Source organism: Lynx canadensis, chromosome X (genome assembly GCF_007474595.2).
Source record: "Lynx canadensis isolate LIC74 chromosome X, mLynCan4.pri.v2, whole genome shotgun sequence".
Lineage (NCBI taxonomy): Eukaryota > Metazoa > Chordata > Mammalia > Carnivora > Felidae > Lynx > Lynx canadensis.
In genome coordinates, this window is record NC_044321.2 from 121,704,683 (window position 1) to 121,720,569 (window position 15,887).

The 15,887-nt window shown below is 36.9% G+C and overlaps 1 protein-coding gene across 3 annotated transcripts in view; it reads left to right on the top strand.

Moving 5' to 3' along the window:
* The window catches only part of BRCC3 (BRCA1/BRCA2-containing complex subunit 3), a 64,944-nt gene that overhangs the window by 5,260 nt on the left and 43,797 nt on the right, over positions 1–15,887 (top strand). For all 3 annotated transcript variants that reach the window (XM_030305478.1, XM_030305481.1, XM_030305480.1), the window contains 4 exons: positions 129–248; positions 4,278–4,365; positions 7,326–7,414; positions 8,925–8,980. In XM_030305478.1, coding sequence (XP_030161338.1) covers positions 129–248; positions 4,278–4,365; positions 7,326–7,414; positions 8,925–8,980 — 353 coding nt within the window. The remainder of the gene's footprint in view (positions 1–128; positions 249–4,277; positions 4,366–7,325; positions 7,415–8,924; positions 8,981–15,887) is intronic.

The following is a 15,887-nucleotide window of genomic DNA, read 5'->3' on the forward strand; positions in this document are numbered from 1 at the left end:
TGATAAAAATTTGCAGTTTTCTAAATAGAATTTCTAACCTAATCGTGTAATTCAATGCAATTGTATAATTGCAGGGAAACATGTTACTGCAGAGACAGAAGTAAATATTTCTATGGATTTTCCTCCAGGTTGACACCGTCAGAATTGTTCACATTCATTCTGTCATCATCTTGCGACGTTCTGATAAGAGGAAGGATCGAGTGGAAATTTCTCCAGAGCAGCTGTCTGCAGCCTCAACAGAGGCAGAGATATCCTTACTGGTCATTAAGAAGCTTTCGTGCTTTTACAGGTGCTGGGACTTCCAGGCCAGGCTCCTCTGTCTCCTGCCTAAGGAGATTTCACAGGTTTTCTTCCTGGTGACTCTATCCCAGTTCGCATATTTACCTGTGAGAGCAAATTGTTTGCTTCATCAGAATTTCTTTCCATTTTTCCTTTTGAGTGGCTTTTATTGGAAAAATTAGAAATTTCTAACGTTCCTGCTCTTAAATGCCAGACGATCCCAGTGTCAAGTATTGTGACAGTGATCTCTGTGGGGCAGTTCCCTCCTCCTTCCTTTCATTCCCCCATTGCCCCTCTCCAGTCTGCTCTGCCCACCTCCCCTCACCCCAAGTTTTCCATGATTTAATTTCCAGGCCCTTGACTATCTTAGTCTCTATTCATTGGAGTTGAGGCTGCCTCTCAAAAAAAAAAAAAAATGCATTGCTGAAAACTGAATGCAATATTCCATGCTAAATATAACCAAAAGTAATCAAATGGGAAATTTTCTTCCTATGATCAGGACTTCATATGTCCGCTATAGCAACTTAAATTTGCATCAATGGCTTTTAGTAATTCATTGGGTTTTTTTTTTTTTTATTAAGTTTATGTTGTCAATTAAAAAGTAACTTTTAAAACTAGGTGGTTCATATGCATAGTATAAACTTTCAAAGGTACAAAAACGTGTGAAAAGTAAGTATTTCTCTCCAATGTCTATGTCCCAGTACCCTCATGGTCTGTCCCTGGACATAACCAGGGTTATCAGGTTTTCATGTATCCTTACAGGTAAATTCTGAGCATACAGAAACATACATGAATATTTTCTTTTTTTAAAAAAAACTATTTAACACACACACATATATATAATTATATATAATAAATGTTATATATTATATATATTATATACTATCTATAAATGGTAACATAACGATATATCATATGTATATTATATATATATATATATGTATATATATATATATATATGATAGCTCATGACATTGCATAACAGCATATCTAGACAATCGTTTACATCACTATATAGAGATACCTCATTCCGTTGTGTGCAAATTGTAGCCCCGGGTGACTTTTCTGGCCTCACACACATGTTTAGGCTCTCTGTAACCTGCTGGGCAGCACTGTAACCTTGCACACACTGCATTTCACAGACATGCACATGTACATGTATGATGGAGTCCTAGAGGGTTTCCCCTCCAGCAGTGTGCGAGAGTGCCTGTTTCCCTGAACCTTCACAAACACTGTGGGTTATCAGAGCTTTTTGTTTTTGTGCTGCCAGGGCACAGTACTTGTGTTAAGGAAATTAGCTCTTTGTGATAAGGATACTGATTTTTCTCAGCTTATTCATGATGTATGTATATTTCTCCAATCAAATTGTTTCTGCCTTTTTATATAATCAGATGTATCAATCTCTTACATACCTTTTGCAATCTTTTTTTAAACTCTATTTTGAAATAATTATAGATCCGTGGTAAGTTGCAAAAATAGTATAGAAAGGTCTTTGTACCCTTCACCCAGTTTCCTCCAAATGCTACATCTTAAATCATTGACAATACAACATGGAAACTGGAAAACTGACATTGATACAATGGGTGTCATTCTATGCCATTTTGTCACGTGTGTAAATATATGTGACCACCACAGTAGTCAAAATGCCGACTTGTTCCATCACCATATAGATTTGTCTCATGCTCCCTGTGTATAAGTCATGCTCACCCGTCAAGCTTTGGCTCCAACTCCTGTTCTCCATCTCCCAGAACACAAGTGTATAAAAGTGTTTATAATTGTGCTTATATATTATAAGTTTGAGATACACTCCCAAGATGGGGGGGGGGGTGACTGGATACACTGTTGCATGTTACTGCATGCATTGACATTACAATGTAATTACAATGTAATTGACATTACAGTGACTCTCTGTTAAGAATTTACTAAACATCTTGTGTGCTCTTCACTGCTGTTGGAGGCGGAATTCCCTCAATGTGCAGTTGAAAAAAATGGGTTTAGAGAAGTTAAGTAACCTCTTTTTGCATCTAAAAATAAAAATATATATATTTAAAAAGTATTCTTTCTCAGATTTTTGTTGTATAGAAAGGATTATTTTGTTTTAACATAGTGATTTGCAGGAAAACAAATCAGCATTTTGTAAGATAGCAAAGCAGCAGCAGAAAGGGACAGTGTCTTATTTCTAAGTTGAGTTCTTGTATCAAATTAGAGCACCAGATAGAGTTATGGGAAATTTTTGTCTCTAGGACAAAGGAGGAAAATATTCTCTTGCAGTATATTTCTTGACACATGAGGAGACCAAAGTAGGGGTCTTTGTTCATTTGGTCTCTGAAACCACCCTAATTGCTATTGTTGATACTGGCAGGCTGCCAGAGACAAATCAAATGAGTTTTTAAAACCTTGTATTTCTTTTTCAAAAATGTGAGTATGATGGAGCTAGAGAGAGGATTGAAGATTTACTCACCTTGATAATATGAGTTCCAAGGATTTAGATAAGCTCCTTTTCAGATAGCGCAGTGATAAGTATTTGAGTGATCAAACATTAGTAAGTTGGATTAAGAGGATGTAACTATTTACAGTAATGGAAGCCAAATAGAGTCTAGTTTTATTTTTTATTTATTTATATTTTTAAAGTTTATTTATTTTTGGGAGACATAGTGCATGCACGCAAATTTGGGAAGGGCACAGGGAGGGAGAGAGAGTTTCCCAAGCAGGTTCCACGCTGTCAGCAAGGTCATGACCTGAGCCAAAATCAAGAGTCGGAACTTAACCAACTGAGCCACCCAGGTGCTCCTTATTTATTTACTTTATTTATTTATTAAAAATTTTTTAATGTTTATTCATTTTTTGGGAGACAGAGACAGAGCACAAGCAGGGGAGGGGCAGAGACAGAGGGAGACACAGAATCTGAAGCAGGTTCCAGGTTCTGAGCTGTCAGCACAGAGCCCAATGCAGGGCTTGAACTCAGACTGCAAGATCATGACCTGAGCTGAAGTCGGATGCTCAACTGACTGAGCCACCCAGGCGCCCCTTTATGTACTTATTTTTTTTAACAATTTTTTAAAATGTTTATTTTTTTGAGAGAGAGCGAGAGACAGAGCTCGAGACAGGAATGGCAGAGAGAGAGGGAGACACAGAATCTGAAGCAGGCTCTAGGCTCTGAGCTGTCAGCACAGAGCCCAATGCCAGGCTCGAACTCACAGACTGTGAGATCATGACCTGAGCCAAAGTCGGATGCTCAACCGACTGAGCCACCCAGGTGCCCCTTATGTACTTCTTTTTAAAGTAATCTGTACACTTGACTTGGGGCTTGAACTCACAACCCTGAGATCAAGAGTTGTGTGCTCTAGGGACTGAGCCAGCCAGGTGCCCCAAATTGATTCTATTTTTAAAGTTTATTTATTTATTTTTGAGAGAGGGAGAGTGAGGGTGCAGGGGAGGGGCAAAGACAGGGAGAGAGAGAATCCCAAGCAGGCTCCATCCACGCTGTCAGTCCAGAGCCCAATGCAGGGCTTGAACTCACAAACTGTGAGACCGTGATCTGAACCAAAATCAAGAGTTGGATGCTTAACTGACTGAACTACCTAGGTGCCCCAATTCTATTTTTTTTTAAGTTTATTTATTTATTTTGAGTGAGAGCGCAGGAAGGGCCAAGAGAGAGGGATAGAGAGAATCCCAAGTAGGCTCCCCGCTGTCAGTGTAGAGCCCAACGCAGGGCTCAAACTCCCAAACCGTGAGGTGATGACCTGAGCCAAAATCAAGAGTCGGACAGTCAACCAATGGAGCCAGCCAGGTGCCCCCTGATTCTATTTAAAAAAAAAAAAACAAAAAAACTTTTGGCTTTAAACGGGAGGTCTGGGAAATTCTGGGCATTGACCTTATTTCATTCTTTTATTGATATTAAATTGGACTAGGTTTATTTTAAACCTCAGAATGCTTTCTGAGCCCATAAGCATCACAAATTTTGTTCCCACAAGTTGAAAATACCTTGACAGACACACAGGTTGGCTGAACTAACAGGTCGCCCCATGAGAGTTGTGGGCTGGTATCATTCCCATCCTCATATAACTGTTTGGCCTTCACATGTTGGTAAGTATTATGGGCTTGCAATGTTTATTATCTTTAGCAATCAGTATCATCTTTCCTTCTCCATTACATGAACTACAGTTATTTTAAACCATACTTTATCCTTAAACAGCTGCCCTTGTCCATGACCCTGGGATCATAACGTGAGCCCAAATCAAGAGTCAGATGCTCAACTGACTGAGCCACCCAGGCACCCTGTCATATTGTTTTTAGTAGAGCTAAAATTTCAGTACTCCATTTTGACTGTATTCATGAAACCACAACTAACTAAAACCTGACAATTGGCTGATACCTCAAAAAATTTAAATTGTAACTGAAAATTGCTGATTGCTGAATACCACTGTCCAGTACCCTCCCATTTGGAATACTCAAAGGTGTCAGGTGTGAAAGCTACAAAATTGAGGTTTAACACATATTCCATCCTAGCTGTTGGGGCTCTCAACCTACCTCCTCATCCCTCTAATCAGTGTAATGTAACAAAATTCTTATCTCTTTTTTTTACTGCTTTTCCTGAGTCATGGTGATTTTTGGTGTCTACCTGACTCTTTTTTTAAGGTTTTATTTATTTATTTTGAGGTGGGGGGAAGGAGAGGCAGAGAGAGAGAGAGAGAGAGAGAGAGAGAGAGAGAGAGAATATGAATCCCAAGCAGGCTCCACGCTGTCAGATCAGAGCCTGACATGGGGCTCGAGCCCACAAACCATGAGATCATGACCTGAGCCAAAATCAAGAGCTGGACAGTGAACCGACTAAGCAACCCAGGTGCCCCAAAGGTTGTTTTCATACCTATAAATGTAGTCCTGTAAAACCGTAATATCACTGAATAAATTCAGTGTTTGATTTTATCTAACTTCTACTCAAAAATAATTGCTATTTTCCTGCCACCCATTAACACTAAAATCAGATTTGCTTCTAATTTCTCCCATGGTAGTACCATCAGCCAGAAAGGAAGAAGTACCAACCATTAATGAAGGAAAGGTTAGAGAGTATATATTCCTGAACAATATTGTCACTATGGTAATAAGTTAGAATGGAAAATTTTCTGGTAAAAAAAGAAACTCTAAGAGCTTAGGAAAAAAACCATCAGTCTCTGAACTGGAACACCCATTCAGAGACTGATTGAGTTTTCCCCTCAGGGGCAACAGATCCAAGCTGTTAAACAAGAACCTAGGGAGGCATTTGCAATGTAGCAGTAAGAGCAGTAGGGCAAGTGACGTCTTTACAAAAGGCAGTTAGGAAAACAAGGGTATTGCAAAATGTAACTGAACAAAAGAATCAGCTAAATAGTGAAAATGACTAAGGAACCAAATGAAAAGAATTTAACACAAAGTAAATTTGGAGACTAGAGCATTGAGATCTTATCTTGAAAATAATATCTAACTGGGTAAGAAAAAGGAATAAATAACAAAATGGAATAAAGTCTATGCTCAACGATGCTTTTAAGAGTGTTAATTTTGTTTCTAAACTGCAGATGGGAAGGTCAGAGAGTTATCACACCAGGAGAGTTGGGAACAGCAGCTTTGGATTCTGTTAGGGGGCAGGTCTGTTAGACTCTCATTTCAGTCACTAGTTGAGAGACTAGTTAAGAGATCTTCCCTGTGCCACAGTTTCGTCACTACAGAAAAGGTGAACATGTTATCAGAGTAGTATATGAAATCATGTATAAGTCATTCTGTCCCATGCTCAGCACAATAACAAAGATACCAAAGCATTTATCCATAGAACTCAACATGGAGAGAGCATGAGTAAATATTTAAAGTTGAATGGCAGACAGCATTGGAAGGATTAACAAGAACATTGAGGTCACAAAACTATAGGTAAAATTAAAGAAAAAAATCATCTCCCAACTAAACTGGTGTTCACAATGACTAGATTGTTGTGTAATTCCAGAGCCTAAGGAATTGTGTAGATACAAAGATGTATAGGTCATCTCCAAATGGTTGTTCAAGAATTAAGTCAAGCAGGTGTCCTGTGTTAGCAAGTCCTGGAAAAAAATGAGTGATGATTTAAAGTATGTATAGTAAGTATGTTTAGTGGGAAAAATATTCCAAGCTACATTCAAGAATGACAAGTGAGAAGGAGTGAAATGAAAATATTTTTTCATTAAGAGGTAGAGAGAGGGAGGTGACAATGGTGTGTGTGTGTGTGTGTGTGTGTATGAAGAATTTTAATGTGTTTTATGATAAGGTAGTATAATTAAAGTTCCAGTAGGTTAGAATGGTTATTACATAAATGATTATTCAGCAAATTTATAGGATACCTGAATGGAACAATATAGTGACAGTTTCTGCTGGTTTGGGCCTTATGATTTTGTGGGGGAAAAACAGTTAAAGTACTAAAGGGGAAACAGAGTAACAACAATAAAGAAGAAATATAGAACATTTGTACCAGCAAAGTTTTAAAAATGTTTATTTATTTTGAGAGAGAGAGAGAGCAGGAAAGGGGCAGAGAGAGAGTCCTAAGAAGGCTCTGAGCTATCAGCGCACAGCCTGATGTGGGGCTCAATCTCACAAACCATGAGATTATGAACTGAGCCAAAGTTGGACAATTAACCGACTGAGCCACCCAGGTGCCCCAATACCTAATGTTTTGTATCCTTAATAAGAATTATGCCTGTAAGAATTTCCTCCAGAATAGTTCTACACTTCCATTCTTTATTGTCAAGTCTAATACATTCACTTCCCTAGAAGATGTCCGTCAAAAGGATTATTCCAGGAGACTTTGCCTTTTTCCGGGGCTTTTCTTTCTCTCTGAGTCCCCTGGAAGAGATTATCAACTTTTGGGGGGCTAATTGAAGAGTCATTAATCTAATTTCTCTTATTTAATTGCAAACTTCCTAGAGTACTCTTCACTCACCTAGTAAAGTGTTCTGAATCTTGAGAGGACTGTGTGCTACCATTATCTTTAAATCTTCATATTTGTGAGATACAGCTTATTGACAGCAGATTTTTATCTTTATTCGCAGATGTTCGCACACAAGCTATGTACCAGATGATGGATCAAGGCTTTGTAGGACTTATTTTTTCCTGCTTCATAGAAGATAAAAACACAAAGGTATTGTGTGTGTGTGTGTGTGTGTGTGTGTGCAAGTGTGTGTGTAAAAACACACACACAGAATAGAGAAAAATCTTTTTGCAATTTCAATAGGGTGGCCAGGGAAGGTTTCAATGAGAAGGGTCATTGAGTCAGGACCTGAAGAAAGTGAGGGAGCAAGTCTTGTGGATTTCTTGGGGGAAGAGCGTTCCAGGCAGAGGAAATAGCCAGTGCAAAGACCCTGAGGTGAGTGCGGCATGTTCAGGGGACATCAAGGAAGTCAGTGTGGCTGCAGCAGAGTGAGGAAGACCGTGACCATATGTTCCAGTTTGCCTCTGTCAGTCCCAGTTTTACCCCACGATCCCAGTCTCCTATTTAGTTCACACCTTTCCTTCTTGGAAGTGTCCTGGTTTGGATAGTGACTCATTTGGTCGTTCTGCAATGAAGTCTGAAAGATAACGGGGCCAGATCTTAAGAGGCCTTTGATTTCACTCTGATTTGGGAAGCCACTAGGGGGTGACTTTATGTTGTAATGGGATCTCTCTGGCTACTGTGTTGATAGTCGACTGGACGGTGGGTGCGGGCGGTGCACGGGGAGGGAGGGAGTGTGGAATCCATGACGTCCATGAGACCAGGTAGGAAGATGCTGTAGTAGTCTAGGCAAGAGGTGATGGAGGTTTGCCCATGGGGGTAGGAGTGGAGGTAATGAAAAAGAGCCAGATTCTGCAGACATTTCCATGGCTAATAATAGTGACAAATGTTGCCATTTATCACCTATTGTATGGTGCCTGCTTATTAGGTGTTTTACATAAACATGCTCTAACCTTGACAATAGGTCTGTGAGGACTATTATTATGTGTATGGATGAGCCAAGCTCAGAGAAGCTCAGTTAGTGGCTAGTCTTGCTAGTCTGTCTAGAGTGTTTCTTTTTGAATTTTAGATTTGTAGGCTTGACCATGTGTCAGTTCAAACAAAAAGAAAATTACTATTTAATATTGTAGGAATGAATTTTGCCAAGACTCTCAAATGTGTTGTGTCCTTTAGTATATAATTACATTGTCAGAATCTGTATTAATAATGAATATTCTTCATAAAATCACTCTTTTCCAGAAACATTAAAGTAACTTGAACTTTATACTTCATATGAAATGACTTTGGCTTTGTCATCATAAATTTATTTGTTGTCATTATAAATAGTTGAATAAGTTTGTAAGCTTCCAACAAAGCAGTTTGAGTGCTCTAGTTTTCCGTTTCTTGGTTCTCATGTTTATAAGTAGTTCTCTGCTGTCACATGAATGCATGTTCATGTTCATGTTGACTGAGTACACGATCCTGTATAGAAATTGATCGATGGCATATTCCATCTTCGGAAAGCCGTTTAACGCTCCTCTTCTGAGGGTCTGTAGATACCACTCATGTAAGGATAGGAGTTTTAGGTTTGAATCTACTAAATTGCTATACCTGTTTCAATATTAATCCTTTTCTGTGTGATCTTTCTGTTTCTTTCTCTTCCTTTTTCTTTTGTTTTTAGACTGGCCGGGTACTCTACACTTGCTTTCAATCCATACAGGCCCAAAAGAGCTCAGAGTAAGTATGACAAACATGTATGTATGTATTGGTGGGTTAATTTTCATTCCAGGGAATTGATTGTTTAGTTTAATTTTATTTCTCTCACTAATAAGACACTAATAATTCTATAAATCTACTTATACCCATTAACATCTCTGTGAGGTGTTAGAATCTCTTTAGCATCTTGGATTTTAGGGCTCTAGAATGCTAGGATCATATAAAAAGTCTGTTCATTGCAATTACATCATGAGAGCCCTGTCCCACTTTTCCTTTCCTGAAGTTATTCGAAAATGAGTTACTACTTTTCCTTCCTCTTGTAAATTGTAAAACAAAGACTGAGTATGCAAACTATTATAGATTTCTTGTCTTTGCTGTGCCATAAACTTGCTTTCAGAATTACAGTATTTTATTTAAATGCTTGCATAGGTTAGTTCCTCATTTCAATTCAATTCAGCCTGAATTAGCAAATCTTAATACAATATGTACTATATGCCAAGGACCATGGTACAGACTGAGGATGCAGAGATGGAAGCCAAGTTCATCATCTAATTGGGAGACAGAAGTAGACAGTCTTACATTTTTTTCTTATATTTGTCAATGTGTCGTTATAGCATTGTTTGAAAGAGCAAAGAATTGGAAAAAGTAGATGTAAGTACGGAACCAAGGAAATAAATTATGATGCATCTAAATAATGGAATAATAAGCCATTAACAAATATGAGGAAGGTCAGGAGTAATACAGAAATATCTGCAGTATACATTGTTAAATAAAAAAGATAAGGTACAAGAATAGCATGGAGAGCCTGCCACTATTTGTGTAAGGGTATGGGAGAGGAGTATATATACACCAGCGCACTTGCTTGTAAATATATCAGATATCTGGAAGGAAACATGTCAGTCACCTCAGCAAAGAGGAAGTGGGAATGAAGGAGACTTCATTGGACCCTTCACTTAGCATACAGAAGTGTTACTTAGTCAAGAAAATTTAATTACAATTTTTTTATCAAAGTAATAGATGCATATGCATAAAAATATCAAATGGTACAGAAGAACATAATAGTCTCCCTCCTCAGAAGGAGCCACTGTCTCCTAATTTTGTTTTTAGTCTTGATGTTTGCTTTGATATATCTAAATAATATGCTTTTCATACTCCTTCTTGGTTTATTACTATTAGATATTATCTGTTCTTATTAAGTTATCTTGCAGTCACAAGTGAGGATTTAGCCCCATTTCCATTTTCCCCAATGTAGTCATATTACTACTTTTTGTTCTGTTGGTTACTTTTCTAATCATGAAGTTTGTCCCTTTATTTATTCTGTCAACAATAGACAATATCTTTTGGCTCCCTATTGTTACTTGTAGTTTTACCATAAACCTTTGTATTTTCACAGTTGCAAACATCTATGTTCTGTGTTGTAACCATAATTGCATTTTCTGTGCTTTCTCTACTGTTGACTCTAAGAGTATAAAATAAAGTGTCTATATTATTATGATTATGTAAATATTCTTCCATGTACAACCAAGCAATGCAAAGCAGTATGATTCCATTTCCTTTCTTGTATAGTTTTTTGCTTTTTCATGGATTTTTGAACGGCTTCCCTCCTAATTTTTCTGCCTTTAACACCTCACTGAGTTCCAATTTGTTAGGACTAATATAAAAATCTTTGGAATCCCTGCTTTTGCTAGGATTATTCCCTGAAGCCCTCCGTCTTCCTACCTTAGCCAAGGCTTATCCTGGGACTTTTGTTCATTATTCTCCTTGGTGAGATCCATTGTTGTCTGGATTTCATGTCATCTTTCTTGGTTCACTCTTTCTAAGAAAGGTATGCATTTGAGTCTTTTACCAGTGTAATGCTTGTTGTTTTACAGGGGACTTTTTTTTTCTCTGACAGCTTTTAGGAGCTTCTGTATTCTTGATGTTGTGGAATTTTCTGTGATATATCCAGAGTGTGGATATTCTGTGATTCAAACTGTTGGACACTGTCAGTCAGACAGTACTTGTCCTGCCAGTAGGGGAAGTTCTCTGCTATTTTCTTTTGTATCCCCAGATATAACCATGTATACCCAGTTCCTGGGAGGACAAAATATTATTTACAATTCAGTGCCATCCCATAATTTAAAATTTCTTCAAGTGTAAATCAGTCTTTGGGGGATAATTTCTCATTCTTTCAGTTACTTCTCTTTCTCTCCATTTTGACTCTAGATGGCATTTGAAGTATTGGGAAAGAGAAGTAAATGCACTTATGCTATAGGGAAAGGAGACTTCCTGGTCTCATACTGGTTTTGGGAATCAGGGCATGAGTCCTTCTATTCATGATTAATGTTCACCTTCATTTATGCAATGTATTCCTCCTCTCTCATGGACTTGAAACCCCAACATAAGGAGATACCTTAACAGCTTCCTCTCCTATGACTTCCTCTCTCTATTCTTTGATAATTCCTTCCCCTATTAGTCAGATATTAAAGCTCCTAGATTGTCAAAAGAACTCTTTTAACTCCTATTTTCTGTCTCTTTTTTTGTTGTTCTGATTTCTCAGGTATATTTGCGATTTTATCTTCCAACCCTTGCATTTTAGCAATTTAATATTTTTAACTTCTGAGCGATTTTTCTTTAGTGGTTATTCCTATTTCACAGTATCCTATTCTTGCTTTATTGATATATTGAAATGTTAAATTTTCTTCTGTTTTTTTTTTGTTTTTTCAGTTTCTGTTCTGTTTTTTATTATATTTGATATATTCTATAAACATTTTATGATTTATATTTTTATATCTTGCTTTTCATCCTCTTTTAATAACAAGGCAACATAACATGAGTGATAGCTCATTATTTGTGGCCCTAGCTTGTCAACAGGAAGCTTCATTTTAGGGTGAGTGGGTTCAGAGCCAGCCATTTTTCTGGTGGATCACTTTTAGGTATCTTGCTCTGGGATATCAATTTTAACAATTACCACAATCCCAGACAGTTTCTTCTATTAGGAGAATTCTTGCTGCTGCTGCTGCTGCTGCTGCTGCTATTGCTGCTAATGATGATGATGATGATGATGATGATGATGATTTTGGCTTAAGAATGGAAGCCTACTTACTAGGTATTTTGTGTATACTGAGTCCCAATTGTGGAAGAGCACAAAAGGGGAGTAACTAGAGTCCCAAATTTCTGGCAGGAAGACCAAAAGGGTAGCTTCCAGGAAATTACACAAAGGTAGGAGTATGTTAAAGCCAACTTCATAAAGTTGTTTATAAATTTCTGGGCCCACTCGTGAGCCATGTGTGCATGGACCTGATCTTAATTAGCATAAATGAAAACTGGATTAACTGGTAGACCACCACATTGGTCCCATGCTAACCACTGGGTGGCAAACATGCAGGAAAGACCTGAAGAGCACTAGAAAGGCTCTGAAAATTGAACTGACATTGGAACCACAGCCCACTGTGGAAATTTCAACCCGAACTTAACTAGGCAGGTGCCCTGCTAAAACAAAGACAACATTCTCTGTAGACTATAAACAAGACCCAGTGTATCATTTAAAAAATATTCAAAATACGCAGGATGCAATTCAGAATTATTTGGCATGTGAAGAACCACAAAAGCCTCAACTTGCATGGAAAATGATAATCAACAGATGTCAACACTGAGATGACAGTGATGTAGGATTGATCTGGTAAACACTTTAAAGCAACTAGTATAAAAATGTTTTTGAAAATCACAACTTCTGCAACAAATGTTTAAGTAGAAAGTCTCAGCAAACAAATGCAAGACCTAAAGAAGCAAGCGGTCACTGAAATATAAGACTCACTGGATGCACTTGATAGCACAATGGAGATGATAGAGGAAAGAGTAAACATTGATGATAGATCAGTAGAAACTATCCAATCTGAATAAGAGAAGAAAAAGATATTGACTAAAGTGAATAGAGAGAATGATATCAACAAAAATGGCAGAGTAGGAAACTTCAAATGTTCTCCACGAAAGCAGCAAATAATTTGGCAAAAGCTGTCAGAATCAACTTTATTGGAACTGTAGAAACTAATCAAAGCTTTATAGGAACCAGGCAAATGCTTGAGGAAAAACATCACAGTCTCACATTTAAGGAAATCTCTGTTGAGTCACTCGATGTCCACTAAGCTAACAGGACAGAAGTCTCAGTGGCTACACATAACAAAGATCGTGTAAAATTACTTCAAGAAAGTTATTAAACACACAAAATAAGATAAAATAAGCAGCAACAATAAACCCTGGGGAGGGTGTAGAATCTGATTTCCACAGTTACCACATTATAATATTCAAAACGTCCAGTTTTAAAAACAAAAAAGGCATTCAAAGAAACAAATTTTGGGCCATAAACAGGAAAAAAGGAATTAATAAAAACATTCCTGAAGGAAACCCAGACATTAGATTTACTAGACAAAAAGATTTTTAATCAACTGTTTAAAATATCATCAAAAAGCTAAAAGGAAACCATGTACAAAGAACTAAAGGAAACCATGAGAATGTCAGAGGATATCAAACAGAATATTGATGATGAGATAAATTATAAAGAGGAACCAAATAGGAATTCTGGAATGAGAAGTACAATAACTGAAATGAAAAATTCAATAGGTTCAATAGCATATTTGAGAAGACAAAAAGAATCAATTGAGATTACTGTCTGAGGAGCAGAAAGTAAAAAGAATGAAGAAAATTGAACAGAGCCTAAGAGACCCACGGGACACCTTAAAACATTATCAATATACTCAAATAGGAGTCTCAGAACAAGATGAGAGAAAGGAGCAGAAAATATATATGAAGGAATAATGGTCAAAAACTTCCCAAATTTAATAAAAAGCATGAATCTACACACTTAAGAGTCTCAAAGGATTCCAAACAGGAAAAACTCAAGGAGATTGACATTGAGACATATTATAATCAAAGTGTTGGAAGCCAAAGGCAAAGAGAGAATCTGGAAAGCAAGAGAAGTGACTCTTACATACAAGGGATTCTTTTTTTTAAAAAAATGTTAATGTTTATTTTTTGAGACAGAGAGAGAGAGACAGCGCATGAGCAAGGGAGGGGCAAAGAGAGAGAGGGAGACACAGAATCCGAAGCAGGCTCCAGGTTCCGAGCCGTCAGCACAGAGCCCGACGTGGGGTTCAAACCCATAAACCCTGAGATCATGACCTGAGCTGAAGTTGGATACATAACTGACTGAGCCACCCAGGTGCCCCATACAAGGGATTCTTAATAAGATTGAGAGGCAATTTATCATCAGAAACCAGGGAGGCCAGCAGGTAGTGGGACGACATAGTCTAATATGCTGATAGAAAAAAAAAAGAACAACAACACTACCAAGTAAGAATTCTGTATCTGGCAAAATTATCCTCTTAAAGTGAAAGAGAAATTGACATTCTCAGGTAAACAAAGACAGAGTATTTTTACTAGTAGGTCTGCCTTATAGGAATTGCTCAAGTGAGGCCTTCAGGCTAAAATAAAAGAACACTTAAAGATTAACTAACTTGGATTTAAATTAAACAGTAAAATAAAGTAAAATGAAAGGACACTTGACAGTAACTTGAATCCACACAAAGAAATAAAGAATAGCAGAAAGATAACTACATAGTTTGATATAAACATCAGTATTAATGTATTAATTTTCACTTCGAAACTTCTGTTTTTATCCCTATAGGATTTAAAAGGCAATTACATAAAGCAACATTTACTAATCAATTGATAGACAATATGTATAAAGAATTTTTAATAATTTTTAATAATAACATAAAAGGATGGGAATGGAGCTAGATAAGAGCAATGTGTATATGATTGAAACTAAGTTGGTATTGATTTCAACTAGGTTGTCAGAAAATAGGTTAATTGTAATTTCCAGGGCAACCATTGAGGAAATGTCTTTCTAATACAAAAGAAGGCAGTAATGGAGGTATTGAGGAACAAAAAAATACATGACATATAGAAAACAAATAGCAAAATGGCAGAACTCTTAATAATTATGTTAAGTATAAATATAAATAAACTCTCCAATTGAAAGACAACAGTTGTCAGAATGGATAAAAGAAAAATAACTATCTACAGATGACTCACTTTAGATCCAAAGGCAAAAGTAGTTTGAAAGTAAAAGAATGGGAAACGATATATGCAAATAGTAGTAATCAAAGAGAGCTGGAGTACCTTTGCTAATATCAGACAAAGTAGACTTTAAGATAAAAATTGTTACGAGACAAAGGAGGACATTACATAACAATAAAAGTGTCAGTCCAACAAGAAGATAAAACAATTATAAATGTATATACACCTGACAAAAGGGTCCCAAAATATATCATGTAAACATTGACAGAACTAAAGGGAGAAGTAGATGGCTCAGCAATAGAACAGCCGGAAAAAAAAATAATGAAACAGAACACCTGACAGACCTATGTGGAATACTCCACCAAATAGTAGCTGAAAACACATTCTTTTCAAGTACACATGGGATGCTCTCCACAGTTAAACTGCATGTTAGTCCACAAAGCAAGTCTCAATACATTGTAAAAGATTGAAATCATACAAAACATCTTCTACAAAAATAGAATGAAATCTGAAATCAGCTACATAAGGAAATTTCACATATATTTGGAAATTAAATGTTCTTAAGCAACCAATGGGATAAAGAAAACATTACAAAGAAATTAGAAAATACTTTGAAAAGAAAATCACAGCATACCAAAATGTATGACATGCACAAAAAGCAGTACTGAGAAGGAAATTTATAGCTGTATAATAAAAAAGAAATCAGCCACGAATTCCTGGCTGGCTCAGTCAGTAGAGCATGTGAGTCTTGATCTTGGGGTTGTGAGTTTGAGCTCCATTTTAGGTGTAGAGATTACTTAAAAAATAAAATTAAATTAAAATTAAAACAATAATAAATACCTCAAGTCATTAACCTCACTTTACACTTTAA